The sequence below is a fragment of the Lithobates pipiens genome, unplaced genomic scaffold, assembly GCF_037356315.1.
Source record: "Lithobates pipiens isolate NorthernLeopardFrog02 unplaced genomic scaffold, aLitPip1_a1.2 Scaffold_30, whole genome shotgun sequence".
NCBI classification, from domain to species: Eukaryota; Metazoa; Chordata; class Amphibia; order Anura; family Ranidae; genus Lithobates; species Lithobates pipiens.
The window spans coordinates 64,380,766-64,408,761 of record NW_027507791.1 but is presented as its reverse complement, the minus strand read 5'-3'; the positions used below and the strand labels follow the sequence as shown (position 1 = coordinate 64,408,761).

Sequence of the window (27,996 nt, the reverse complement as noted above, 5' to 3'; positions counted from 1 at the left end):
GTAGAATGGGTCTCGACTAGCGGCATAATCCCCGGACGTTGGGGAGGCCAGGCAAAATGCAGCAGTCCAGGGCGCTGCAATGGATGTTCATGTTGTGGACGCCGTACCACTCATCGGTCTTCCTGTCATAGTACTCTGCTTCAAAGGTTGTTTCGAAACCGTTGAAACCTCCAATCACATAAAGGAGATCCTCCAGTACTTCAATCCCGAAGTTGCTGCGTGGGCTGAACATGGAGGCAATCTCAGTCCAGATGTTGTTGGCTGGGTTATAGGCCTCGGCACTGCGCAGTCTACCGCCTGCATTAGATCCTCCGACCTGTAAGAGACAACGCGTGTTACCGTGTTTTACTTCATGTGGCAAACAGGTTTCACAAGGATGATGGGTATGGTCTTAAAGGTCACCTTAACATGAAGGACCATGTCTGAATATAGCATGTAACCCTTGCAGCGTGGAAGGGCCCACTGTATTTATTTATTTTATTGTTCTTAGAGTTGGACTTTAAGAGTATACTCTTCTAGATTCTTGCATTTAATTTTTGTTGGCCTTATTGACTTTTCTTGACTTCATAACTAAGCTCCACCAATTGCCATGCCCATAGCCAATGAAAATACCATTACTGACTGCTAAGGCTGCTTCACTGAACAATGGAATAAACAATATCCAAGGCTTAGCCACAACATCATGGAGAGTGTCCATTCCATTTCCCAGTGACATAGCCTGCTTCTAAAAGCCAACTCCGGGTAAAACAAAAATGCAGTGCCCCCCCCCCCCCCCCCCACACACACACACACACACACACACACACACACACACACACTGCAAGGGTTACATGTTACATGTTCTTTAAAATAATCTGACTTCTAGCATGCAATTATTGTCAGCGACTATAGCTGCAAGCAATAATAATTGGGGTTGATTTTCTAAAACTGGAGGGTGTAAAATCTGGTGCAGCTGTGAATAGAAACCAATCAGCTTCCAGTTTTTTTTTTTTTTTTGTCAAAGCTTAATTGAGCAAACTGAAGATACAAGCTCATTGGCTACCATGCAAAGCTCCACCAGATTTTGCACTTTGCAGTTTTAGTAAATCCTCTTGATTGTGTTCTCTCAACAGGGACGGCTCCCTGCCGGGAGAAAGCAATAGCTCCGCAAGGAGAAATTCGAGTGATTTTGAGTGATTTTAGCATAATCTATGGCCAGCCTAAGTCTAGTGGTAAGACATATTATTCCTTGCTCCAGCAAGCTACCTTGGTCTGTTATAGCCACCTTGGTAAGCTATTTCCAGCTGTGGTCACACTCCTACCCATGGGCGTCCGCAGATTTTTTTCAGGGAGGGGGCATCATTTTGGGGTCACCCATGCAACGTCCCTTTTCGACAAGGTCATTTTCACATTATCATGGTCAGAGACTGCAGACATAGTAAGTCCCTAGGATAAGTAATGGATAATGGCCAACAAGCCCTTTTACCAGACCCAGCGAAACGACAGCAGTGATCCCTCCGGCTGGACGATCGCTCATTCTGGGTTCCCTGGGGGCGACTCTTGTCAGTAGTGTAGCATGTCTGTACCCTGGTAGTGGCTCAGTCTTTCTCTCTCTGGTGACGCTGGGCAGCGTGGCTCTCTCTCTGGTGGTGCTAGGCAGCGTGGCTCTCTCTCTGGTGGCGCTGGGCAGTGCGGCTCTCTCTCTGGCTTCCGCCCAGCACACTTCTCATTCTTTGTCCTGTAGCGCTCTCTCCCTACTCTTTTTTCCAGGCTGCAGTCTGTCAATATCCCTCTTGATCAAGCTGTAGCCTCCTCCCTGTGGAAAATGGGGGCGCCAATCTTTGGGACTACATGTCCCATGATGATCTCCTCTCCCAGTCTCCTTTGATTGGCCCTCAGTTATGGCCAATAGGGAAGGAACAGAGCGGGAAGGAACCTGGGTGGGGAACCTGGTGAGAGCCGCTGTCTCTTCTCCCTGACAGGAGAAAGTGGGGAGAGTGGGAGAAGCCTCTGATAGCCCGCAGCTCACCTTTCTTCTGTCACAGCACTGCCAAGTTCTCTGCTGTACTGAGCACCACAATAGCGACGCAACTGTACTGAGTTTAAGATCCAATCCCTGATTCCGGGGGGGCACTTGACCCGCCTTGCCCCTACCTGCGGACGCCCATGCTCCTGCCTCCACTATGTACAATGCAGGGTTATTAGCCCTGCATTGTATGTGATGATGCACAGATTGGAAGCTTCAGGGACAAAATAGCAGTGGTGGAGTGAAGAGTCGGGTAGGTGATGCAGCCCCTTGCTCTACCCCTTAGGCTGAACAAGTAATTTTTTTTTCTTTTTTGAGTCAGAGTTGGGCTTTAAATGATATGTGAACTACAAGTACTGTCAGGCTTTGTGGCTGATGGCTTGTAGTTCTGAATGGACTGCGAGGTCGCCGATGAGTGGCCTAATATGCTATTCACAAGCCCTGAAATGCTGCAGGAAAAGCTTGTCTGCAGGAGTCTGCCATTGCACCCCGATCCACTGATGACAGGTCCAATGCTTTCCAGGCTCCTCAGTCAAAAAATAATAAATGCACATTTCTCTCCTGCAAAAATAAAATTATTTATTTTTTTACCAAAAGGTGAACTTATCCTTTAAAATTAATTTCAAGTCAAAGCCTTTTTTCCTAGTTTTGGATGGAGTGGGGAGGGATTAGTACCCCTATCAGTGGCTCTGTTAGAGAGAGATATCCTCTCATTTCCAGTTCTTCTGACATCGGTTTCACCAGACGCATGCTACAAATTATGTTTCTCATTCAATCTCATTTGGGTAGAAAGTAATCATTGCACATACTGCATAGACCAGATCTCCATAAGTGATGACACCAACACCACTGCGTTGGCTCCGCATCGGGGCGATCATGCTCCTTTGGTCTGTATCTGGGTTGTAGACTTCTGCTGTGAAGTGGAATTCTTCTCCACTAAATCCGCCACATATATAGATCTGTAAAAACATAATAAGAATGATATTAAACTCTTTGTTTTTAAATGACATGGCATTGGGGGAAACGCATAGGTGTGAATAGGCCATAACAATACAGTAACACACCAGAAGCCTGATATAGCTGAATGACAGCTGAAAAACCCCAGTGTGTTACCTCTATTGCTGCTTACTTAAAGTGATTGTAAAGGCAGAAGGTTTTTTTACAAGGTAGAAAACCTTCTGCATGCAGCTCCTTCTCACACAGCCCCCTTTAAATACAAAACTGAGCCTGATCTCGATCCAACAATGTGCATGAGAGCTGAGGCTCTCTCCTTCCTCATTGGCTCAGATACAGCAGCGGGAGCTGCCCCCTCTGCTGTCAATCTCAGCCAGTGACGAAGGAGCGAGAGGCGGGGCCGAGCCAATCTCTGTGGGGCCATAGGCTTGGGAGTAAGCACGCATGAGTGCCCCCATAGCATGCGGCTTGCTATGGGGGCACTCAACGGGGGTGGGATGAGGAGTCAGAAGTGCCAGTGGGGGGATCGTACAGAGCAGGTAAGTATAACAGGTTTTTTTTTTTTTTTTAAACTGTACCTTTGCAATCACCTTAAAAGAAACCTGGACAATACCAATTATTCTGCTTATACTGGTAATTTTCTTGTCTGTTTGGTGTATAATAATTCTATAAATAAAGGAATTACAAAAAAAAAAGAAACCCATCCTTTCTTCACTGCTTAGCAGGTCCCTGACCTGGAAGAAGGAACGACCTCTGACCCCCATGTCGTTGCTGAATCTTGTAGTGTCCCAGTGGTCAGGGGATGGAAACACCTAAGCTACAGCAGACAAATGAATCCGACACTCACAGAAGTGTAGAATGCCGAAGAAAGCGATGAAGGCTGTAGCTCTAGAATGTAGGTGTGTGTGTAAGACCATTTGGTTTTTAAGTGGGTGTCTATATCTTACCTTGCCATTGAGGGTGGTGGCTTTTGCATCGCTTCATTTCATTCATTGGAGCTATAAGATTCCATTGATTGGTTTCTGGGTCATAACATTCTGTATATTTCAGGCGAATGTGGCTATCAAACTCGCCCATGGCGTAGAGCGGGTTTTGCAGGACTGCCGTGCTGACATAGCAGCGCTTATGATTCATTGCAGCCACTTGCTGCCAGATCTTCCTGACTGGGTCAAACCGTCTTACGCTATTGAAAAAATCCATGCCGTTAAACCTTCCAACCACGTACACAAAACCATTTAGGTATGCCGTTCCATGGTAGGCCCTGTGGCTTTCCATATCATGGGTGATGTCAACCCTGCAGTCATAGGCCTTTATGGCGTTGGTAGGGTCATTAGAGTTCCAGCCGCCAATGGCGAGTAGAATTGCACTTGGTAGGCGTGGCCTCGTCATTGGGTTCTTGAAATCTGACCAGGAGGATCCATTTGCATTTAAGTTATATTTTGTCTTCAGTACACCAGTGACAATATTCACACATTCTTTCTTGTGCTGTATGTGGATGTAAGTCATCACCTTGTTCATCAAATACCTGGTGCGCATCAAAGCCATTCGAACCTGAAGAAGAAGAGATAAAGGTGTCTTCATGTTGTAGAGGTCAACAAAACTCAATAGACAATCATTGAGGTACAAAAGTCCAATACAATTTTGACACCACATAAGCTGTGAAGTATACAGCTTCCTTATTCAAAGAATACTGGTAAGGAAGTAGGCTTTACTCAGTGGTGTTTATATTAAATTAATTACATTTATAATTTTGCAATACCAGAGGCATGCTCCATTGGAGGGGTGGTGGTAAGGTTCAATGATACTGGGTTCTACAAGGCCTCTAAGGTACATAATGGTCAGAGGCAGTCTGTCCAGGACCGGTGCAAAGAAGGCACCCTGAAAAGGAAACCTACGCGTCCTTGTTCCTCAGGAACCTCTCCATACATCTGCACCTGTGCTTCTCCTAAGCAGTGGAGCTCTCTTCCTACCTTACTGCCTCAGTGTGGGTGGGGTAAATGGTTGTCCCTTAAACTAATAGGGACCTTTGTCAAGATGGCCACCCCAATCTTCAGTATCTAATAAGATCACCATCTTCCCTAGTAAGATGGCATAGGAGACATTTCCTCCCCACTGGACTCCAGCCAACTTGAAGATCTATGCAGTTCCACCTTCAGGTTGAAGGATGTACTGCAGCTTGCCCCTGCCTACATACTGGTTGGAGTTGGCAGAAATACAAGGAATGTTGGCTATGGTCAGGGAGCCTATAGAGCAGTGATTCTCAACCAGGGTTTCCTTGGAACCATAGGGTACGTCCAGAAGTTGCTAGGGGTTCCTTCAGCATTGGGCAATTTCTGCCTCTCAGATAAGTTCCCACTGACACCATTGATCTTTTTAGCTGTCTGTAAGGAGGTAATTCTTCCCAATGACCACAAGTGTAAGGACCATTCTTCTCACTGACCATCACGCTAATGTATTATGAGTTGTAGATTTCAAATTTTTAGCAGGGGTTCCTGCCTGTTGAAAAGGTTGAGAAAGACTGCTATAGAGAAACAAAAATTATCTAACCATAAATGGGTTGAGATAGACAACACTCTCAGATACCGAAAGATACCTTTAAACTGTTCAGTTTAAAAAGGAGGTTCACTCTGGAAAAAAAAAGAAATGTCAGCAACTACAAGTCCTGTAGCTGCTGACTTTTTTAACCCACCCACCGCATATATACAACGTCAGGGCGGTCCTATTGCAAGACACAACACACCTGTATGTCATTTTGTGTATGAGTCACTGTGGGTGCTCGTGCGAGCCCGCTGCACAGCAGGGGAGCCGATGAGCGGGTCTGGCGGACGCGATGTCCGCCGGCTATCCGCGATAGCTCCTCAGAGAGGCAGAACGAATTGCCATTGTAAACAAAGTAGAGTTCTGACAGTAGAGATCAGTGAGATTGTCTGTTCCTAGTGATCAGGAACAGTGTTCTCTCTGTACTCCCAGTCAGTCCCCTCCCCCCACAGTTAGGAACACCTCCCTAGGGTACACTTAACCCCTTCATCGCTCCTAGTGTTAACCCCTTTCCTGCCAGTGTCATTTATACAGTAATCAGTGGCTATTTTTGGCTCTGATTACTGTAATGGCAATGGTCCCAAAAAAGTGTCAAAAGTGCCCGATCTATCCACCGCAATGTCACAGTCCATCTAAAAATCGCAGATCACCGCCACTACTAGTACAAAAAAATAATAATAATAAAAAAAATGACATAAATCTTTGCCCTATTTTGTAGACACTATAGCTTTTGTGCAAACCAATCAATATGCGCTTATTGCGATTTGTTTTACCAAAAATATGTAGAAGAATATATAATGGCCTAAACTGATGAAGAAATTCATTTTTTTGGGGGGGGGGGGGGGGGTAATTATTATAGCAAAAAGTAAAAAATATTGTTTTTTTATTTTTCAAAAATGTCGGGCTTTTTGGTTATAGCGCAAAAAAATTTAAATCGCAGAGGTGATCAAATACCACCAAAAGAAAGCTATATTTGTGGGAAAAAAACAACAACAATTGTGTTTGGGTACAGCATCGCATGGCCACGCAATTGTCAGTTAAAACAATGCAGTGCTGTATCGCAAAAAATGGCCTGGTCATTAAGTGGGTAAATCCTTCTGGTCCTTAAAGTGGTGCTCCACAAAAAAAAAAATCCTAAATAAATTATTATTATTTTTTAAACTCACCTCTAAATGCCTGTTGCTAGGGGGTCTGTCGTAGTCTACCTCCTTCAGTGCCTGGGCTGGTGACATCACCAGCTCAGCTCTGTTCCCTCCTTCCTGTGAGTCATCCGGGACACATGACAGGTCCCAGATGACTGCGTGGCCAATCATGACATGCTGCGACGCTCGCACATGCGCAGTGGGTGCCCGGCTGTGAAGCCTCAGCCGGGTGCCCACAATTGCAATGCCGCCGCTGTTGAGCAGGGGGGGGGGGATGAGCGGGGCTTCGTTCCCCCGCATCGCTGGACCCTGGGACAGGTAAGTGTCCGATTATTAAAAGTCAGCAGCTGCAGTATTTGTTTTTTTAGGGGAATTCCTCTTTAAGTGGTTAATAAAAGTACACTTATCTGTCTAGGGATCCAGCGCTGGCATCCTAAATGTGGGCAGCTGGCTATGCTGCTTTTGGCTTCACAGCCAGCTTGGCTTCACAAGTTGCGCTGCACTTTGTGAGTGGTCCCGCAGTCTTCTGGGACCTGTGATGTGTCCCAGAAGACTGTGGGGAGGGTGGGAGAGGAGAGCTTCTGCTCAGATCACCTAGGAGATCTGAACGGAAGTGGGAGCGGGTACCCTTTAAAACTAGGTACCTGCTCCCCCTCAAAAAATTAAGTGCAAAAAAAGTGACAGGGGAGCAGGACTTAAAGCAGAATTTCCCCTGTAGGGTGGCGTTCCGATTTACGATTACCTATAACATTTTGCATACATTTGTACAAACTATGGGCTGGAAGAAATTGAAAACCTTCTCTGTTTTTCTCAAAGAAATTCAACAGGGGTGCTGCTTGCACTGTGCGAGAATGCACCTACAAAATATGGAATATTTTTTTTCTTACGTTGGGCTTGATTCGCTAAAACCGGTGCAGCTCTGCAAAGAAACCAATTAGCTTCCAGGTTTTTTTTTTTGTCAAAGCTTAATTGAACAAGCTGAAGTTAGAAGCTGATTGGGCACCATGTAAAACTTCACCAGATTTTGCTCTCTCCAGTTTAAGTAAATCAACCCCAATGAGTAAATGGAGTTCCCCACCTTACCTTAGGCAGTAGGGTGGTGATGTATTGCCTACAATCGTTGGGGTTGTGCTCAATCCACTTGATGACGGCTTCAAAGATGAATTCCTCTCTTTTAACAACAAGATCGTCTTTGGTAATAAGATCCTTAAACTCTGTTAGGGACAGATCCAGAAACTCCTCAGAGGTCGATGCTATTTCGTGAAAGTGGTGAAGAATGTACGCATGGCTGTTCTCATGCAGCTTGGGGCAATGAACCTGTCTGGAGAACCTGCCAATGCCAATGCAGTTCTCAGGACATAGCTGGCCAATGAGGAAATCCGAGCATCGCCATTTTAGACCCAGGATATTGAACTGCTCTGCGGCCATTAAAACAATGCTTGTGCATTCTCGGAATTGATGGATACTGCATTGGTGTAGATATACTGGAGGACCAAGCTCATTATGTCTCGGGAAATTCCGGGTATATGGCACACATTATTTTCTCTCTCTGTCCATCTTCCAGAAAACAGAGCCCTGGGAGGAGGAGAAGAATTCATGTTAGACTTCTTTTATTAAAATAAAGTTTTTCATCATTTAATATGTTGTTTTTTTTGGGGGGGGGGGGGATTTGTAGTAGCACAAATGCTACACATAGGTCTGTAGTTGATGGTAGCCCAGGTAAAGTGAATGTTGTATGCGCATTGTAAACATACAATTTAATAATAAAAATGTTTTATATAAAAGTGGGTACTGACAAAAGGCCATAAAAACAATGCATGGACATGCACAGAACACGGGGTACAGCTTGCGCGTTTTGGGGGTGCACTCCCGTCCTCAGAGCTAAGCTAGCTCTGAGGAAGGGGGTGCGCCCCCGAAAGACGTTAGCTGTACCCAGTGTTCTGTGCATGTCAATGCATTGTTTTTAGTCCTGTTGGCATTGGCTGGTCGTTTTCTCTTTGTTTGGTGATTGGATTTGATTTTCCTTTTGGAGAAACCAATTCAGGCTTGCAACAGTGCATTTTTGAGCCTATATCCTAGGCCTCCATATTGTGGCATACCTCCCTTTGCCGGGCAGCTCATGCCTCCTGGCATGGGCTAGCTCAGTGCCCACCACCCACCACAAGCACACAAGGACATCCTTAGTGCCACCTCTGGGTATCTTTTGGCCATCTGGCAAGACCTTGGCATTGTGCCATCTCTGCACCCCCCCAGCACGACACCACTTGAAGCAAAGCACACTTTGTTGTCCTTACTGTACTTACTGTACTGTCTTCTGGGGACTGGCTGAAGGACCAGACCTGCTGGCTCCGGGCTAGGCGTTGAGTGCAGAGCAGTGACCTTGCTTATCCCTTTGCCCTCTGTACAAAGGGTTTTCCTTTCTTTTTATTTTGGATGCAACTATACATGATGGTTTCAAGATACAATACATGATATATGTTAATCTGCTGATCTGTTACCCTCAAGAAGAGTCAATATTAGAAACGTGTCAGCATATATAACTGCGTATCTTTGATTTTGTATTCCATGTTTGTGATCATTGAATCCTGTATAATTTATATGTACCTATCTTTCCCTTTCTTCTTTGTAATGTAGGTCTTGTTTACCTACACACAAAAAAACACAAATAATAACAATCTACAATAAACATTGTTTACTTTAGCAAAATACAAGAGTAGTCGTTTTCCCTTTAAGGCTTCATGCACACGAGACGCAGATGCAAACTCTGCTGGACACATGTTTTTAAAAGCTGAAACCGGCGTTTAAAAAGGCGGGTTTTGCCGCGATTTTTACCGCGATTTAGCGGCGTTTTACCGCGTTTTACCGCGTTTGCGTCTAGAAGCGTTTAGTTAAGCTAACATCATAGACCCTCCCCAGCTCAAAAAACAGTATTATTAACTATTTCAGCAATTTTGTGAGACCAGAGTGAGTAGCAGCAGCTGTGAGAGCTGCAGTGTACTTGTATTTAGCGTGTCACTTGCCACGGCACCTGCCACAAGTTGTGGATTGTCCACTTGCCACGTGACTTGCCACATCACCTGCCACAAGTTGGGGATTGTCCAACTGCCACGTCACCTGCCACAAGTTGTGGATTGTCCACTTGCCACGTCACTTGCCACATCACCTGCCACGTCACTTGCCACGAGATGTGGATTGTCGACTTTCCACGTCACCTGCCATGCCACCTGCCACAAGTTGTGGATTGTCCACTTTCCATGTCACCAGTCACATCACCTGCCACAAGTTGTGGATTGTCCACTTGCCACGTCACTTGCCACATCACCTGCCACGTCACTTGCCACATCACCTGCCACAAGTTGTGGATTGTCTACTTGCCACGTCACTTGCCACGTCACCTGCCACAAGTTGTGGATTGTCCACTTGCCACGTCACCTGCCACAAGTTGTGGATTGTCCACTTGCCACGTCACCTGCCACGTCACTTGCCACATCACCTGCCACAAGTTTTGGATTGTCTACTTGCCACGTCACTAGCCACAAGATGTGGATTGTCCACTTTCCATGTCACCTGCTATGCCACCTGCCACAAGTTGTGGATTGTCCACTTGCCATGTCACCAGCCACATCCCCTGCCACAAGTTGTGGATTTCCACTTGCCATGTGACTTGCCACATCACCTGCCACGTCACTTGTCACGTCACCTGTCACAAGTTGTGGATTGTCCACTTGCCACGTCACTTGCCACGTCAGCTGCCACGTCACTTGCCACAAGATGTGGATTGTCCACTTGTCACATCACCTGCCACGTCACTTGCCACATCACCTGCCACGTCACCTGCCACAAGTTGTGGATTGTCCACTTGCTACGTCACTTGCCACATCACCTGCCACGTCACTTGCCACAAGATGTGGATTGTCCACTTTCCACGTCACCAGCCATGCCACCTGCCACAAGTTGTGGATTGTCCACTTGCCACGTCACCAGCCACATCACCTGCCACAAGTTGTGGATTGTCCACTTGCCACATCACTTTCCACGTCACCTGCCACAAGTTGTGGATTGTCCACTTGCCACGTCACCAGCCACATCACCTGCCACAAGTTGTAGATTGTCCACTTGCCACATCACTTTCCACGTCACCTGCCACGTCACCTGCCACAAGTGGATTGTCCACTTGCCACATCACTTGCCACATCACCTGCCACAAGTTGTGGATTGTCCACTTGCCACGTCACTTGCCACGTCCCCTGCCACGTCACCTGCCACAAGTGGATTGTCCACTTGCCACATCACTTGCCACATCACCTGCCACAAGTTGGGGATTGTCCACTTGCCACGTCACTTGCCACGTCACCTGACACAAGTTGTGGATTGTCCACTTGCCACGTCACTTGCCACGTCCCCTGCCACAAGTGGATTGTCCACTTGCCACATTACTTGCCACGTCCCCTGCCACAAGTGGATTGTCCACTTGCCACGTCACCTGCCACAAGTTATGGATTGTCCACTTGCCACGTCACATGCCAGTCACCTGCCACAAGTTGTGGATTTTCCACTTGCCACGTCACCTGCCAGGTCACTTGCCACATCACCTGCCACATCACCTGCCACAAGTTGTGGATTGTCCACTTGCTACGTCACTTGCCACATCACCTGCCACGTCACTTGCCACAAGATGTGGATTGTCCACTTTCCACGTCACCTGCCATGCCACCTGCCACAAGTTGTGGATTGTCCACTTGCCACGTCACCAGCCACATCACCTGCCACAAGTTGTGGATTGTCCACTTGCCACATCACTTTCCACGTCACCTGCCACAAGTTGTGGATTGTCCACTTGCCACGTCACCAGCCACATCACCTGCCACAAGTTGTGGATTGTCCACTTGCCACATCACTTTCCACGTCACCTGCCACAAGTTGTGGAATGTCCACTTGCCATTTCACCAGCCACATCACCTGCCACAAGTTGTGGATTGTCCACTTGCCACATCACTTTCCACGTCACCTGCCACGTCACCTGCCACAAGTTGTGGATTGTCCACTTGCCACGTCACCTGCCACAAGTGGATTGTCCACTTGCCCCATCACTTGCCACATCACCTGCCACAAGTTGTGGATTGTCCACTTGCCACATCACTTTCCACGTCACCTGCCACAAGTTGTGGATTGTCCACTTGCCACGTCACTTGCCATGTCCCCTGCCACGTCACCTGCCACAAGTGGATTGTCCACTTGCCACATCACTTGCCACATCACCTGGCACAAGTTGGGGATTGTCCACTTGCCACATCACTTGCCACGTCACCTGCCACAAGTTGTGGATTGTCCACTTGCCACGTCACTTGCCACGTCCCCTGCCACAAGTGGATTGTCCACTTGCCACGTCACTTGCCACGTCCCCTGCCACAAGTGGATTGTCCACTTGCCACGTCACCTGCCACAAGTTATGGATTGTCCACTTGCCACGTCACATGCCAGTCACCTGCCACAAGTTGTGGATTTTCCACTTGCCACGTCACCTGCCAGGTCACTTGCCGCGTCACCTGCCCAGTCACTTGCCACGTCACCTGCCACAAGTTGTGGATTGTCCACTTTCCACGTCACTTGCCACTTCACCTGCCACGTCACTTGCCACAAGTTGTGGATTGTCCACTTGCCACATCACTTGCCACCTCACTTGCCACAAGTTGTGGATTGTCCACTTGCCACGTCACTTGCCACCTGCCATGTCACTTGCCACAAGTTGTGGATTGTCCACTTGCAATTGCAATTGTTTAAAATATTTTTCTAATGGTTTTTCATCATTTGCAATCATTTTTGAGATTTTTCATGTAAAAAAAAAGGTCACCTTTAAATACGCTTATAAACGAAAACGCGGCAAAACGCGGTAGCGGCGTTTTGCCGCATTTTACCGTGTTTTGCCGCGTTTTGCGTCTGAAATGTGGAAACTTTTGCGTCTGAACCCATTTTTTTGCTTCTGGAAAAACGAGGTTAAACGCAACTGCATAAAAACGGCAAAAAACGAGACTGTGTGCATGGACACATAGGATAACATTGAATGAGTTCAGGAGCAGTTAAAAAAAGTGTCCAACTGCCTCTGAACACGCGTTTAACTGCGTCTCGTGTGCATGAGGCCTAAAATCCATTAAGAGGAATCAATTCCCTATACATGCATTGTTTTTATGGCCTTTTGTCCGTTGCATTTTGTGAGTACCCACTAAAACAAAAAATTTTTACTATTAAAGCGGAGGACCACCCTAAAGTGGACCTTCCGCTCATCGGAACCCTCCCCCCCTCCGGTGCCACAATCGGCACCTTTCAGGGGGGAGGGGGGTGCAGTTACCTGGATAATCCAGGTAACTGCACTCACTTCCGGGATAGCTCTCTGCGGAAAGGGGCGTAACTTACACCCCTTTCCGCAAGTGCCCGCCCCTTCCCGCAAGTGCCCCGCTGCCTGCTGGGAAACACACAGATCCAAGAGGCAGCGGGGAGCGTCCTTATTGCGCAGCGCGATTCGCGCATGTGCAGTAGGGAACCGGGAAATGAAGCCGAAAGGCTCCATTTCCTGATTCCCATACCCAAGACGCGCGTTTTGCCGCGATTTTTACCGCGATTTAGCGGCGTTTTACCGCGTTTTACCGCGTTTGCGCCTAGAAGCGTTTAGTTAAGCTAACATCATAGACCCTCCCCAGCTCAAAAAACAGTATTATTAACTATTTCAGCAATTTTGTGAGACCAGAGTGAGTAGCAGCAGCTGTGAGAGCTGCAGTGTACTTGTATTTAGCGTGTCACTTGCCACGGCACCTGCCACAAGTTGTGGATTGTCCACTTGCCACGTGACTTGCCACATCACCTGCCACAAGTTGGGGATTGTCCAACTGCCACGTCACCTGCCACAAGTTGTGGATTGTCCACTTGCCACGTCACTTGCCACATCACCTGCCACGTCACTTGCCACGAGATGTGGATTGTCAACTTTCCACGTCACCTGCCATGCCACCTGCCACAAGTTGTGGATTGTCCATTTTCCATGTCACCAGCCACATCACCTGCCACAAGTTGTGGATTGTCCACTTGCCACGTCACTTGCCACATCACCTGCCACGTCACTTGCCACATCACCTGCCACAAGTTGTGGATTGTCTACTTGCCACGTCACTTGCCACGTCACCTGCCACAAGTTGTGGATTGTCCACTTGCCACGTCACCTGCCACAAGTTGTGGATTGTCCACTTGCCACGTCACCTGCCACGTCACTTGCCACGTCACCTGCCACAAGTTTTGGATTGTCTACTTGCCACGTCACCTGCCACAAGTTGGGGATTGTCCACTTGCCACATCACCTGCCACGTCACTTGCCACGTCACCTGTCACAAGTTGTGGATTGTCCACTTGCCACGTCACTTGCCACGTCAGCTGCCACGTCACTTGCCACAAGATGTGGATTGTCCACTTGTCACATCACCTGCCACGTCACTTGCCACATCACCTGCCATGTCACCTGCCACAAGTTGTGGATTGTCCACTTGCTACGTCACTTGCCACATCACCTGCCACGTCACTTGCCACAAGATGTGGATTGTCCACTTTCCACGTCACCAGCCATGCCACCGGCCACAAGTTGTGGATTGTCCACTTGCCACGTCACCAGCCACATCACCTGCCACAAGTTGTGGATTGTCCACTTGCCACATCACTTTCCACGTCACCTGCCACAAGTTGTGGATTGTCCACTTGCCACGTCACCAGCCACATCACCTGCCACAAGTTGTAGATTGTCCACTTGCCACATCACTTTCCACGTCACCTGCCACGTCACCTGCCACAAGTGGATTGTCCACTTGCCACATCACTTGCCACATCACCTGCCACAAGTTGTGGATTGTCCACTTGCCACATCACTTTCCACGTCACCTGCCACAAGTTGTGGATTGTCCACTTGCCACGTCACTTGCCATGTCCCCTGCCACATCACCTGCCACAAGTGGATTGTCCACTTGCCACATCACTTGCCACATCACCTGCCACAAGTTGGGGATTTTCCACTTGCCACGTCACTTGCCACGTCACCTGACACAAGTTGTGGATTGTCCACTTGCCACATCACTTGCCACGTCCCCTGCCACAAGTGGATTGTCCACTTGCCACGTCACCTGCCACAAGTTATGGATTGTCCACTTGCCACGTCACATGCCAGTCACCTGCCACAAGTTGTGGATTTTCCACTTGCCACGTCACCTGCCAGGTCACTTGCCACATCACCTGCCACGTCACCTGCCACAAGTTGTGGATTGTCCACTTGCTACGTCACTTGCCACATCACCTGCCACGTCACTTGCCACAAGATGTGGATTGTCCACTTTCCACGTCACCTGCCATGCCACCTGCCACAAGTTGTGGATTGTCCACTTGCCACGTCACCAGCCACATCACCTGCCACAAGTTGTGGATTGTCCACTTGCCACATCACTTTCCACGTGACCTGCCACAAGTTGTGGATTGTCCACTTGCCACGTCACCAGCCACATCACCTGCCACAAGTTGTGGATTGTCCACTTGCCACATCACTTTCCACGTCACCTGCCACAAGTTGTGGATTGTCCACTTGCCATTTCACCAGCCACATCACCTGCCACAAGTTGTGGATTGTCCACTTGCCACATCACTTTCCACGTCACCTGCCACAAGTGGATTGTCCACTTGCCACATCACTTGCCACATCACCTGCCACAAGTTGTGGATTGTCCACTTGCCACATCACTTTCCACGTCACCTGCCACAAGTTGTGGATTGTCCACTTGCCACGTCACTTGCCATGTCCCCTGCCACGTCACCTGCCACAAGTGGATTGTCCACTTGCCACATCACTTGCCACATCACCTGCCACAAGTTGGGGATTGTCCACTTGCCACGTCACTTGCCACGTCACCTGACACAAGTTGTGGATTGTCCACTTGCCACATCACTTGCCACGTCCCCTGCCACAAGTGGATTGTCCACTTGCCACGTCACCTGCCACAAGTTATGGATTGTCCACTTGCCACGTCACATGCCAGTCACCTGCCACAAGTTGTGGATTTTCCACTTGCCACGTCACCTGCCAGGTCACTTGCCACATCACCTGCCACGTCACCTGCCACAAGTTGTGGATTGTCCACTTGCTACGTCACTTGCCACATCACCTGCCACGTCACTTGCCACAAGATGTGGATTGTCCACTTTCCACGTCACCTGCCATGCCACCTGCCACAAGTTGTGGATTGTCCACTTGCCACGTCACCAGCCACATCACCTGCCACAAGTTGTGGATTGTCCACTTGCCACATCACTTTCCACGTCACCTGCCACAAGTTGTGGATTGTCCACTTGCCACGTCACCAGCCACATCACCTGCCACAAGTTGTGGATTGTCCACTTGCCACATCACTTTCCACGTCACCTGCCACAAGTTGTGGATTGTCCACTTGCCATTTCACCAGCCACATCACCTGCCACAAGTTGTGGATTGTCCACTTGCCACATCACTTTCCACGTCACCTGCCACGTCACCTGCCACAAGTTGTGGATTGTCCACTTGCCACGTCACCTGCCACAAGTGGATTGTCCACTTGCCACATCACTTGCCACATCACCTGCCACAAGTTGTGGATTGTCCACTTGCCACATCACTTTCCACGTCACCTGCCACAAGTTGTGGATTGTCCACTTGCCACGTCACTTGCCACGTCCCCTGCCACGTCACCTGCCACAAGTGGATTGTCCACTTGCCACATCACTTGCCACATCACCTGCCACAAGTTGGGGATTGTCCACTTGCCACGTCACTTGCCACCTCACCTGACACAAGTTGTGGATTGTCCACTTGCCACGTCACCAGCCACATCACCTGCCACAAGTTGTGGATTGTCCACTTGCCACATCACTTTCCACGTCACCTGCCACAAGTTGTGGATTGTCCACTTGCCACGTCACCAGCCACATCACCTGCCACAAGTTGTGGATTGTCCACTTGCCACATCACTTTCCACGTCACCTGCCACAAGTTGTGGATTGTCCACTTGCCACGTCACCTGCCACAAGTGGATTGTCCACTTGCCACATCACTTGCCACATCACCTGCCACAAGTTGTGGATTGTCCACTTGCCACATCACTTTCCACGTCACCTGCCACAAGTTGTGGATTGTCCACTTGCCACGTCACTTGCCACGTCCCCTGCCACGTCACCTGCCACAAGTGGATTGTCCACTTGCCACATCACTTGCCACATCACCTGCCACAAGTTGGGGATTGTCCACTTGCCACGTCACTTGCCACGTCACCTGACACAAGTGGATTGTCCACTTGCCACGTCACTTGCCACGTCCCCTGCCACAAGTGGATTGTCCACTTGCCACGTCACCTGCCACAAGTTATGGATTGTCCACTTGCCACGTCACATGCCAGTCACCTACCACAAGTTGTGGATTTTCCACTTGCCACGTCACCTGCCAGGTCACTTGCCGCGTCACCTGCCCAGTCACTTGCCACGTCACCTGCCACAAGTTGTGGATTGTCCACTTTCCACGTCACTTGCCACTTCACCTGCCACGTCACTTGCCACAAGTTGTGGATTGTCCACTTGCCACATCACTTGCCACCTCACTTGCCACAAGTTGTGGATTGTCCACTTGCCACGTCACTTGCCACCTGCCATGTCACTTGCCACAAGTTGTGGATTGTCCACTTGCAATTGCAATTGTTTGAAATATTTTTCTAATGGTTTTTCATCATTTGCAATCATTTTTGAGTTCAGGAGCAGTTAAAAAAAGTGTCCAACTGCCTCTGAACACGCGTTTAACTGCGTCTCGTGTGCATGAGGCCTAAAATCCATTAAGAGGAATCAATTCCCTATACATGCATTGTTTTTATGGCCTTTTGTCCGTTGCATTTTGTGAGTACCCACTAAAACAAAACATTTTTACTATTAAAGCGGAGGACCACCCTAAAGTGGACCTTCCGCTCATCGGAACCCTCCCCCCCTCTGGTGCCACAATCGGCACCTTTCAGGGGGGAGGGGGGTGCAGTTACCTGGATAATCCAGGTAACTGCACTCACTTCCGGGATAGCTCTCTGCGGAAAGGGGCGTAACTTACGCCCCTTTTTCGCAAGTGCCTGCCCCTTCCCGCAAGTGCCCCGCTGCCTGCTGGGAAACACACAGATCCAAGAGGCAGCGGGGAGCGTCCTTATTGCGCAGCGCGATTCGCGCATGTGCAGTAGGGAACCGGGAAATGAAGCCGAAAGGCTCCATTTCCTGATTCCCATACCCAAGACGCGCGTTTTGCCGCGATTTTTACCTCGATTTAGCGGCGTTTTACCGCGTTTTACCGCGTTTGCGTCTAGAAGCGTTTAGTTAAGCTAACATCATAGACCCTCCCCAGCTCAAAAAACAGTATTATTAACTATTTCAGCAATTTTGTGAGACCAGAGTGAGTAGCAGCAGCTGTGAGACCTGCAGTGTACTTGTATTTAGCGTGTCACTTGCCACGGCACCTGCCACAAGTTGTGGATTGTCCACTTGCCACGTGACTTGCCACATCACCTGCCACAAGTTGGGGATTGTCCAACTGCCACGTCACCTGCCACAAGTTGTGGATTGTCCACTTGCCACGTCACTTGCCACATCACCTGCCACGTCACTTGCCACGAGATGTGGATTGTCAACTTTCCACGTCACCTGCCATGCCACCTGCCACAAGTTGTGGATTGTCCACTTTCCATGTCACCAGCCACATCACCTGCCACAAGTTGTGGATTGTCCACTTGCCACGTCACTTGCCACATCACCTGCCATGTCACTTGCCACATCACCTGCCACAAGTTGTGGATTGTCTACTTGCCACGTCACTTGCCACGTCACCTGCCACAAGTTGTGGATTGTCCACTTGCCACGTCACCTGCCAGAAGTTGTGGATTGTCCACTTGCCACGTCACCTGCCACGTCACTTGCCACGTCACCTGCCACAAGTTTTGGATTGTCTACTTGCCATGTCACCTGCCACAAGTTGGGGATTGTCCACTTGCCACATCACCTGCCACGTCACTTGCCACGTCACCTGTCACAAGTTGTGGATTGTCCACTTGCCACGTCACTTGCCACGTCAGCTGCCACGTCACTTGCCACAAGATGTGGATTGTCCACTTGTCACATCACCTGCCACGTCACTTGCCACATCACCTGCCACGTCACCTGCCACAAGTTGTGGATTGTCCACTTGCTACGTCACTTGCCACATCACCTGCCACGTCACTTGCCACAAGATGTGGATTGTCCACTTTCCACGTCACCAGCCATGCCACCAGCCACAAGTTGTGGATTGTCCACTTGCCACGTCACCAGCCACATCACCTGCCACAAGTTGTGGATTGTCCACTTGCCACATCACTTTCCACGTCACCTGCCACAAGTTGTGGATTGTCCACTTGCCACGTCACCAGCCACATCACCTGCCACAAGTTGTAGATTGTCCACTTGCCACATCACTTTCCACGTCACCTGCCACGTCACCTGCCACAAGTGGATTGTCCACTTGCCACATCACTTGCCACATCACCTGCCACAAGTTGTGGATTGTCCACTTGCCACATCCCTTTCCACGTCACCTGCCACAAGTTGTGGATTGTCCACTTGCCACGTCACTTGCCATGTCCCCTGCCACGTCACCTGCCACAAGTGGATTGTCCACTTGCCACATCACTTGCCACATCACCTGCCACAAGTTGGGGATTGTCCACTTGCCACGTCACTTGCCACGTCACCTGACACAAGTTGTGTATTGTCCACTTGCCACGTCACTTGCCACGTCCCCTGCCACAAGTGGATTGTCCACTTGCCACGTCACCTGCCACAAGTTATGGATTGTCCACTTGCCACGTCACATGCCAGTCACCTGCCACAAGTTGTGGATTTTCCACTTGCCACGTCACCTGCCAGGTCACTTGCCACATCACCTGCCACGTCACCTGCCACAAGTTGTGGATTGTCCACTTGCTACGTCACTTGCCACATCACCTGCCACGTCACTTGCCACAAGATGTGGATTGTCCACTTTCCACGTCACCTGCCATGCCACCTGCCACAAGTTGTGGATTGTCAACTTGCCACGTCACCAGCCACATCACCTGCCACAAGTTGTGGATTGTCCACTTGCCACATCACTTTCCACGTCACCTGCCACAAGTTGTGGATTGTCCACTTGCCACGTCACCAGCCACATCACCTGCCACAAGTTGTGGATTGTCCACTTGCCACATCACTTTCCACGTCACCTGCCACAAGTTGTGGATTGTCCACTTGCCATTTCACCAGCCACATCACCTGCCACAAGTTGTGGATTGTCCACTTGCCACATCACTTTCCACGTCACCTGCCACGTCACCTGCCACAAGTTGTGGATTGTCCACTTGCCACGTCACCTGCCACAAGTGGATTGTCCACTTGCCACATCACTTGCCACATCACCTGCCACAAGTTGTGGATTGTCCACTTGCCACATCACTTTCCACGTCACCTGCTACAAGTTGTGGATTTTCCACTTGCCACGTCACTTGCCATGTCCCCTGCCACGTCACCTGCCACAAGTGGATTGTCCACTTGCCACATCACTTGCCACATCACCTGCCACAAGTTGGGGATTGTCCACTTGCCACGTCACTTGCCACGTCACCTGACACAAGTTGTGGATTGTACCACTTGCCACGTCACTTGCCACGTCCCCTGCCACAAGTGGATTATCCACTTGCCACGTCACTTGCCACGTCCCCTGCCACAAGTGGATTGTCCAGTTGCCACGTCACCTGCCACAAGTTATGGATTGTCCACTTGCCACGTCACATGCCAGTCACCTACCACAAGTTGTGGATTTTCCACTTGCCACGTCACCTGCCAGGTCACTTGCCGCGTCACCTGCCCAGTCACTTGCCACGTCACCTGCCACAAGTTGTGGATTGTCCACTTTCCACGTCACTTGCCACTTCACCTGCCACGTCACTTGCCACAAGTTGTGGATTGTCCACTTGCCACATCACTTGCCACCTCACTTGCCACAAGTTGTGGATCGTCCACTTGCCACGTCACTTGCCACCTGCCATGTCACTTGCCACAAGTTGTGGATTGTCCACTTGCAATTGCAATTGTTTAAAATATTTTTCTAATGGTTTTTCATCATTTGCAATCATTTTTGAGATTTTTCATGTAAAAAAAAAAGGTCACCTTTAAAAACGCTTATAAACGAAAACGCGGCAAAACGCGGTAGCGGCGTTTTGGCGCATTTTACCGTGTTTTGCTGCGTTTTGCGTCTGAAATGTGGAAACTTTTGCGTCTGAACCCATTTTTTTTCTTCTGGAAAAACGAGGTTAAACGCAACTGCATAAAAACGGCAAAAAACGAGACTGTGTGCATGGACACATAGGATAACATTGAATGAGTTCAGGAGCAGTTAAAAAAAGTGTCCAACTGCCTCTGAACACGCGTTTAACTGCGTCTCGTGTGCATGAGGCCTAAAATCCATTAAGAGGAATCAATTCCCTATACATGCATTGTTTTTATGGCCTTTTGTCCGTTGCATTTTGTGAGTACCCACTAAAACAAAACATTTTTACTATTAAAGCGGAGGACCACCCTAAAGTGGACCTTCCGCTCATCGGAACCCTCCCCCCCTCCGGTGCCACAATCGGCACCTTTCAGGGGGGAGGGGGGTGCAGTTACCTGGATAATCCAGGTAACTGCACCCACTTCCGGGATAGCTCTCTGCGGAAAGGGGCGTAACTTACGCCCCTTTCCGCAAGTGCCCGCCCCTTCCCGCAAGTACCCCGCTGCCTGCTGGGAAACACACAGATCCCAGAGGCAGCGGGGAGCGTCCTTATTGCGCAGCGCGATTCGCGCATGCGCAGTAGGGAACCAGGAAATGAAGCCAAAAGGCTCCATTTCCTGATTCCCATACCCAAGATGGCGGCGGCAGGACCCGACAGACGACCTAGAGATCGGATTCGGGTGCCGACATCGCGGGCGCGCTGGACAGGTAAGTGTCACTATTTTAAAAGTCAGCAGCTGCAGTATTTGTAGCTGCTGGCTTTTAAAAAAAAAAAAAAACGCGGAGTCCCGGTGGACTCCCGCTTTAAATTATCTTTGGTAATGCACTAGGTGTGCGCGCCTTCCATTTCTGTTTTTCTTGTAGGTCCTTTCGGATTACCCCATCTGAGGAAGGCAGCATCCACCCAGTTTTGGATACCATATATACCGTATTCATTGGCATATAACACGCACCGGCGTATAACAGGCACATTCAATTTAAGAAGGAAGTTTCAGGAAAAAAAAACTTACATTTTAAATAATTAACTTTGAAGAAAAATAAGGGTCAGTGCCCATCTGCAGCCGCACCATTGCCATAAATACAGCCTCATCATTGTAATGTGCTGGACAGTGGATGAAAACCAAGCAGATGAGAGCATCAATATCCATATATCCCTAGCCAATTAAAAGGGCAAGCAATACCGAATACAGAAGTCCCATAATCATTGTGAGAGTAACCTTGAGGCTATATTAACTTCAAACTAAGGGCACAAATGGAATCTCCTTTTGGATACGAACGATTATAAATAAAGAGGTCAGAAGGTCAAAGAGCTGGATATCGGCAGATTGGATTTAAAGGCGAACTACCCCTGTAGGGGTGAATTTTTTTGGTGAGTGGGGTACCTTGCGGGGGAGCACGGAAGTCACTTTGAAGATCACACAAGAAGCACAAAAGTCACTTTATGAACATTTAATGTTGAATTTGCACTATTGAAGACTTTTTGGAGAGTTGGACTTTTATTTTTATATATTTTTTTTTTTTTTTTTCTAAGAGTCACTATAACACATTTTTTATTTGTATCATTTTTTTCATAGATGCTTTGCTAGTACATATGTTTGGAACTTTTTGTTTTTGAATTTGAATTGTGTCATCTAATTCGGTATTTTCAATTGCACGTCTCACACACATATACTTATTAGAGTTTGTTTTATATATTCATATATTTTTTAGATTCATATATATTTTTTTCACATGTAGTAATTGGAGTAGATTTTTATATTTTTCTCTTCCCAGCCGACAGATCGGTGGGTTTATCATAATGTGGCATTAATGCGATTTTAAGGAAAAGTCGCACTCAGTACAAGTTTTTCTATATTAATCTGGTGTTTTTTCACAGAATTTATATATGATTTGTTCAAGATTATACTAAGTTCTCAGGATAAGGTCCTAAATTATTACACTGCTTATTGTCACATTGGAGTCGCAGTAGGGAATCTGTGCGATTGTATGTCACCTCTGGAAGTAGCCTCTTGTATGTGCCTTTTTTTGGGCTTGGATTGAAATAAGTGGACTTTCCTTAGGGAGGCTTCATTTTTATTTAGGTACGATTACACATATGAATACTATTACTGGTGAGATAGATTACTCCTATTTTTTCTTGGCATTTCTCATTTTCTCTTTTTCATTTGTTTCATCAATAAGAGTCAATATTTGTTTATGTTACATAGGTAGCGCCAGTTACACCGGTTATTAGATTCTTTTTACAGCCTCATCATTGCCATCAATACAGCAGCCTCACCATTGCCATCAGTGCAGCCAGATCAATGCCCACCTACAGCCTAGAGGGGACAGGAAGGGGGGCGGGACCAGCGATGACAGATTACATACAGTGAGAATCTCCTATGATAGACAGAACAGTGGTCCAATGGCGGCCCAGGACACGGGACTTCCTATTACAGAGGACAGCCAAGTAAACAGGAGATTCTCATTGTATGTAATCTAACGGCACTCGTCCCTCCCCCGCCCTGACCCCTCCGAGGCAGCTAAAATTGAAGTATTGGCGTATAACATGCACGCGCTATCTGCACCCAATTTTCATGGTGGAAAAGTGAGTGTCATACTCCAATAAATACAGTACCTCTCACACCACCATTTTATCTGACATCTGTTACTCCACACCTTGGAGGACCTATTAGTGCTGGAAGTGACTGTGTTTTTTGAGGCCCATACCCTTCATCCAAGTGAAAGAAACATACACAAAAGTGCAAAGTGACAACAATAGAGAAAAATACATAAAATAAATAGTGTGGGTACAGGTGCGCTGGCTAGGCCTTGCAGCCTGGCAGTAAAAATTGCCTTGGTTTAGCGAAAAAGCCTAGCCCATAGAAAAAAAATGATGTGGCCATGTGTCTTTTCACACCATGGGGTTCCCAAACCCAAGATCCTAGCCAAGAAGCTATTGCAGGCTATTTGGCCATCAGAGTAGTAAAAGCAAGCCATGGCTATACAGTAGCCACACAACTTGTGTTGAGAAGGGACTAAAGCAATCAAAAAGCCCTCCAACCAAATCATTGCACGGCACAGTAGCTATTCATGTATCTCATTCTATCACATACCCCAAAAATAAAATAATTTTTCCTCATTTCAGGACAAGCAGGCGGAGCCATGCAAACAATTGCTTTGCGCCCCCATTGGTCAGATGCGCCATACACCATCATACCTCTCAACATTTTGAGCTGGGAATGAGGGACACCTACTAGCAAACGTATGTAGGTATAGGACACGTCCCCTGCCACGCCCCTAAAAGGGGACATAATCCCCCCCCCAAAAAAAAAGGTTAATTAAATCCACAAGGGCTTTTTTTAAAAACTACTATTCCTTTATATTGGCTTTTAAAATTTACAAATGCAGCAATTTAGAATTTGGATGGAAGGTTTAGCACTGGGAAACACTTTTTGAAAGATAAAAAGTGCATTTTATATACATCTATATAGATCAGACCAAAATGAGGGACAAATGAGGAGGAATGAGGGACAGAGGGACATCCAAATCAGGGACAGTCCCTCGAAATCAGGTACAGTTGGGAGGTATGCACCAGCTGTTCTGGACATGCACCTGGCCAATGGGGTATAAAGCAGTGATTTCCATGGCTCTTCAGACCAGAAATGTATGTTTTCGGCTCTATAAGCTATAATGGGAGCGCTTAAACAAGGCGTGTTTTTATTTGTTTATCAGGCGCTATCACTTAACAATCTATGGCGCCAAAAATGTGTGATTTTGCTCCTCTATGACAAGTTCTGAAAATGAGAACAAACATGCAAGAGAAGCCTCTAGATGTTTATATAAATCCTGTATAATACTTTTTTTTTCTGTTTAAGAAGTTTTATTGTTTAAGAAGTAAAAGGTTTACAATCTCCAAGTCAAAGATACCCACACAGCGTAAAACTTGTATGTTATTAATAATAAATCATATGGCTATGCTCACACTCAGGTTTGAATGGGGAAAATGTGAGCCCATGGTGCATGAACCATTTGAACGTGGTACTCATTGCAATCATTTGGCCAGCCTCTGTAGTACCTCTTGTAAGCCACAAGATGCCAGTCTTCTGGGGTGAATAATCCCCAGTGTCACTCAGCCCGCCCTCTGTGCTGGGAGTGCGCTGTGATTGGCGCATATATGTGGCCCCACGGATAAAGACCCACTTCTGTGAGGCTGCAGATTTGCGTACGACCATCGGGAAGGGGTAATAAAATGTAGCAAAAAATGTACATTTAATAAATTTTTGCATTTAAGCCTGCAGAGCGTTGCATTCGCAATCAGTGCATCATGGGTGCAATGAACATGCTCTTGCATTCCTTACTCCCAGACCCAGGACCGTGCAGAGGCGTGGACCTTCTGATAGGTTTGGAGGATGGCACTTGTGTGTATAATATTATTTATTTCTTTTTTGCTTTTTTTTATTATTTAAATCATTTTTTTATTAATATTTTCATATTAATAGGGCACAGAAATGAAGGAAAAAAAAAAAGGAAGTGTATAATAATATTAAGAATAAATCACATGGCTATGATCACACTCAGCTCTGAATAGGGGCAAGACTGACCCCATGTTGCATGAACTATTTGAACATGGTGCAATCATTTGGCCAGCCTCTGCAGTACCTCTTGTAAGCCACAAGATGTCAGTCTACTCAGCTGTATAATCCCCAGTGTCACTCGGCTTAGAAGACTGAGGAAAGACAGTGAGGAAAGAGAGATTTTTAGCCTAATGTAAAAACGAATGCAACCAGAAATCCTAAAAACAGCCAAACAGATCGAAGCACAGCCCCAAAATGTTATACTATTACATGGCATTGATAAACACTGTCAGTAGTTGTATTAATGTATTTGGATGTTTTTGGATGAAATGCTGATTCAAAAGTTGGGATAAGGCTTAGGAATGCCAAGCTGAGGAGCTTCATAGAGGAGAAGTGTACAAAGCAATGGATAAGATTTCAGCAAGCCTTCAGCTCCAGTCTGGGAGTGTTGAATGAATGTTGACCTTAGACCCCTTTCACACCAGGGCGTTTTGCAGGCGCTATAGCGTTAGAAATAGCGCCTGCAAAACGCCCTAAAGAAGCTGCACCATTGTTTCTAGTGTGAAAGCCCAGAGGGCTTTCACACTACAGCGGTGTGCTGGCAGGACGTCAGAAAAAAGTCCTGCCAGCAGCTTCTTTGGAGCGGTGAAGGAGCGGTGTGTTTACCGCTCCTCCACCGCTGCTCCCCATTGAAATCAGCTATTGCGGCGTATTGCCGGCGGTTTTAACCCTTTCGCGGCCGCTAGCGGGGGGTAAAAGCGCCCCGCTAGCGGCTGAAATGCGCCGCAAATCCAGCGGTAAAACGCCGCTAAAAATAGCGGCGTTTTACCGCCCACGCTATCAGCAGTGTGGTGTGAAAGGGGTCTTATGGCTAGGCCATGCCCAACAGCCATTGAAGCAAAACGGTCTCTGTGACCAGTGGAGGCCAACTGTCACCAGACAGGGGAAGGCAATGGGAGGCCATTACACCATGAAGGTCAATTCCCATTGAGTACTAATGTTGGCTGCAGTTCTTAGACAAGGTTATAGCAGATTGATTAGAGCTAAATGGGTCTAATTTTTGTGGCAGTAATGATTTATCTACACTTACCTAAAATAAAGGCTGCATACAGAGAGAATGATCTTATGGGCTTTGAACTCGGCATCGTCCACCTTTATGGTAACATCACAGAATTCATCCTCCAGCCGCAGCTCATGGAATGTGGTCCAGGCCATTCTTCTAATTGTCTGTTCCAGGATGTCAGTATTGGGACAAGCGGATAGAGCCCTGAAATCCCAATCCATGGCCAGGCCTGGAGGTCCCGCTGTGCCCTTCCGTGACATGTCTCTGTCTCCACTGAACTGACAGTTGGCTGTACTGCTGAGCTTACCTGACATTTCAAAACTGACCAATCAGAAGCCGCTTTACTACTCTAGGTTACATTATAAAGTATTGGCGCCTGGTCATTACAGACAACGCTATTGGTTGTCATTTGCATTGATAGCAAATCATTACCAATATACAATACATCTGTCACTTTAAAGCCGCATTAAACCCAAAAACAAACATTTATTATATTGCAGCTTTCCAAAGATGTGGGGGCTGCATTCGATTTCCTTTTTTTTTTTAGGTTTTTCTTTCATTTATTTTCGTCTGGTGATCCAGCCAGTAAGTCTCTTGTTCTCCCAAAAGGTCAATCTGTCCTGCAGAAGTAGCAGTTAGAGGGATGAGACAAACCCTATAACACTGACAGGGGTACTTACAATGATCAGCTTTTATTTATGCATGTAAAACCTTTATCCCAAAAGGAGCAAAACTGATTATCAGCGCAGATCCCCCCACATGTTAGGAAAGCTGCTTATTGGCTCTCCTTTCTACTCTACGCCCTGTCAGCGTGAATAGAGGAAAGCCGATAGCTGGAACTTCCGAGTAACGCTGTGATCAACCGCGATTGGACACAGCTAATCACATGGTAAAGAGCCTACGTGATAGGCCAGTGATGGCGAACCATGGCACCCCCCCCCCCCACCCCCGATGTTTTGGAACTACATTTCCCATGATGCTTAACTACAATGCAAAGGGCATGAGCATCATGGGAAATGTAGTTCCAAAACATCTGGGGTGCCAAGGTTTGCCATCACTGTGATAGGCTCTTTACCGTGCTTGGTGATGCGGTGTATCGGAGGAATAAAAACTTTTTTTTTTATTGGATTATTTTTTTCATTTTTTTACAAAAAATAAAAACCCCAGCAGTGATTAAATTCCACCAAAAGAAAGCTCTATTTGTGGGAAAAAAATAATAAAACTTTCATATGGATACAGTGTTGCACTGCAGTGCAGATCACATGTGCGATGCGATTTCAGCCATACAGCTAGTACAGCTGAATTTGCATCGCATTCGGACCAAACTCGCACAAGACCATTTTTTGAATTCAGAATCGGATCGCATGGATGTTCACAGCCCCTGC

At 47.6% G+C, this 27,996-nt stretch overlaps 1 protein-coding gene across 1 annotated transcript; it reads right to left on the bottom strand.

Moving 5' to 3' along the window:
• Positions 1-26,763, bottom strand: LOC143942931 (kelch-like protein 10). Its single transcript, XM_077464366.1, is given in 7 exon segments — positions 1-316; positions 2,815-2,964; positions 3,907-3,940; positions 3,942-4,510; positions 7,723-8,070; positions 8,073-8,214; positions 26,639-26,763. Coding segments are annotated over 7 exon segments (1,668 nt in total). The 3' UTR covers positions 1-16.
• Between the last annotated feature and the right edge of the window lie 1,233 nt (positions 26,764-27,996).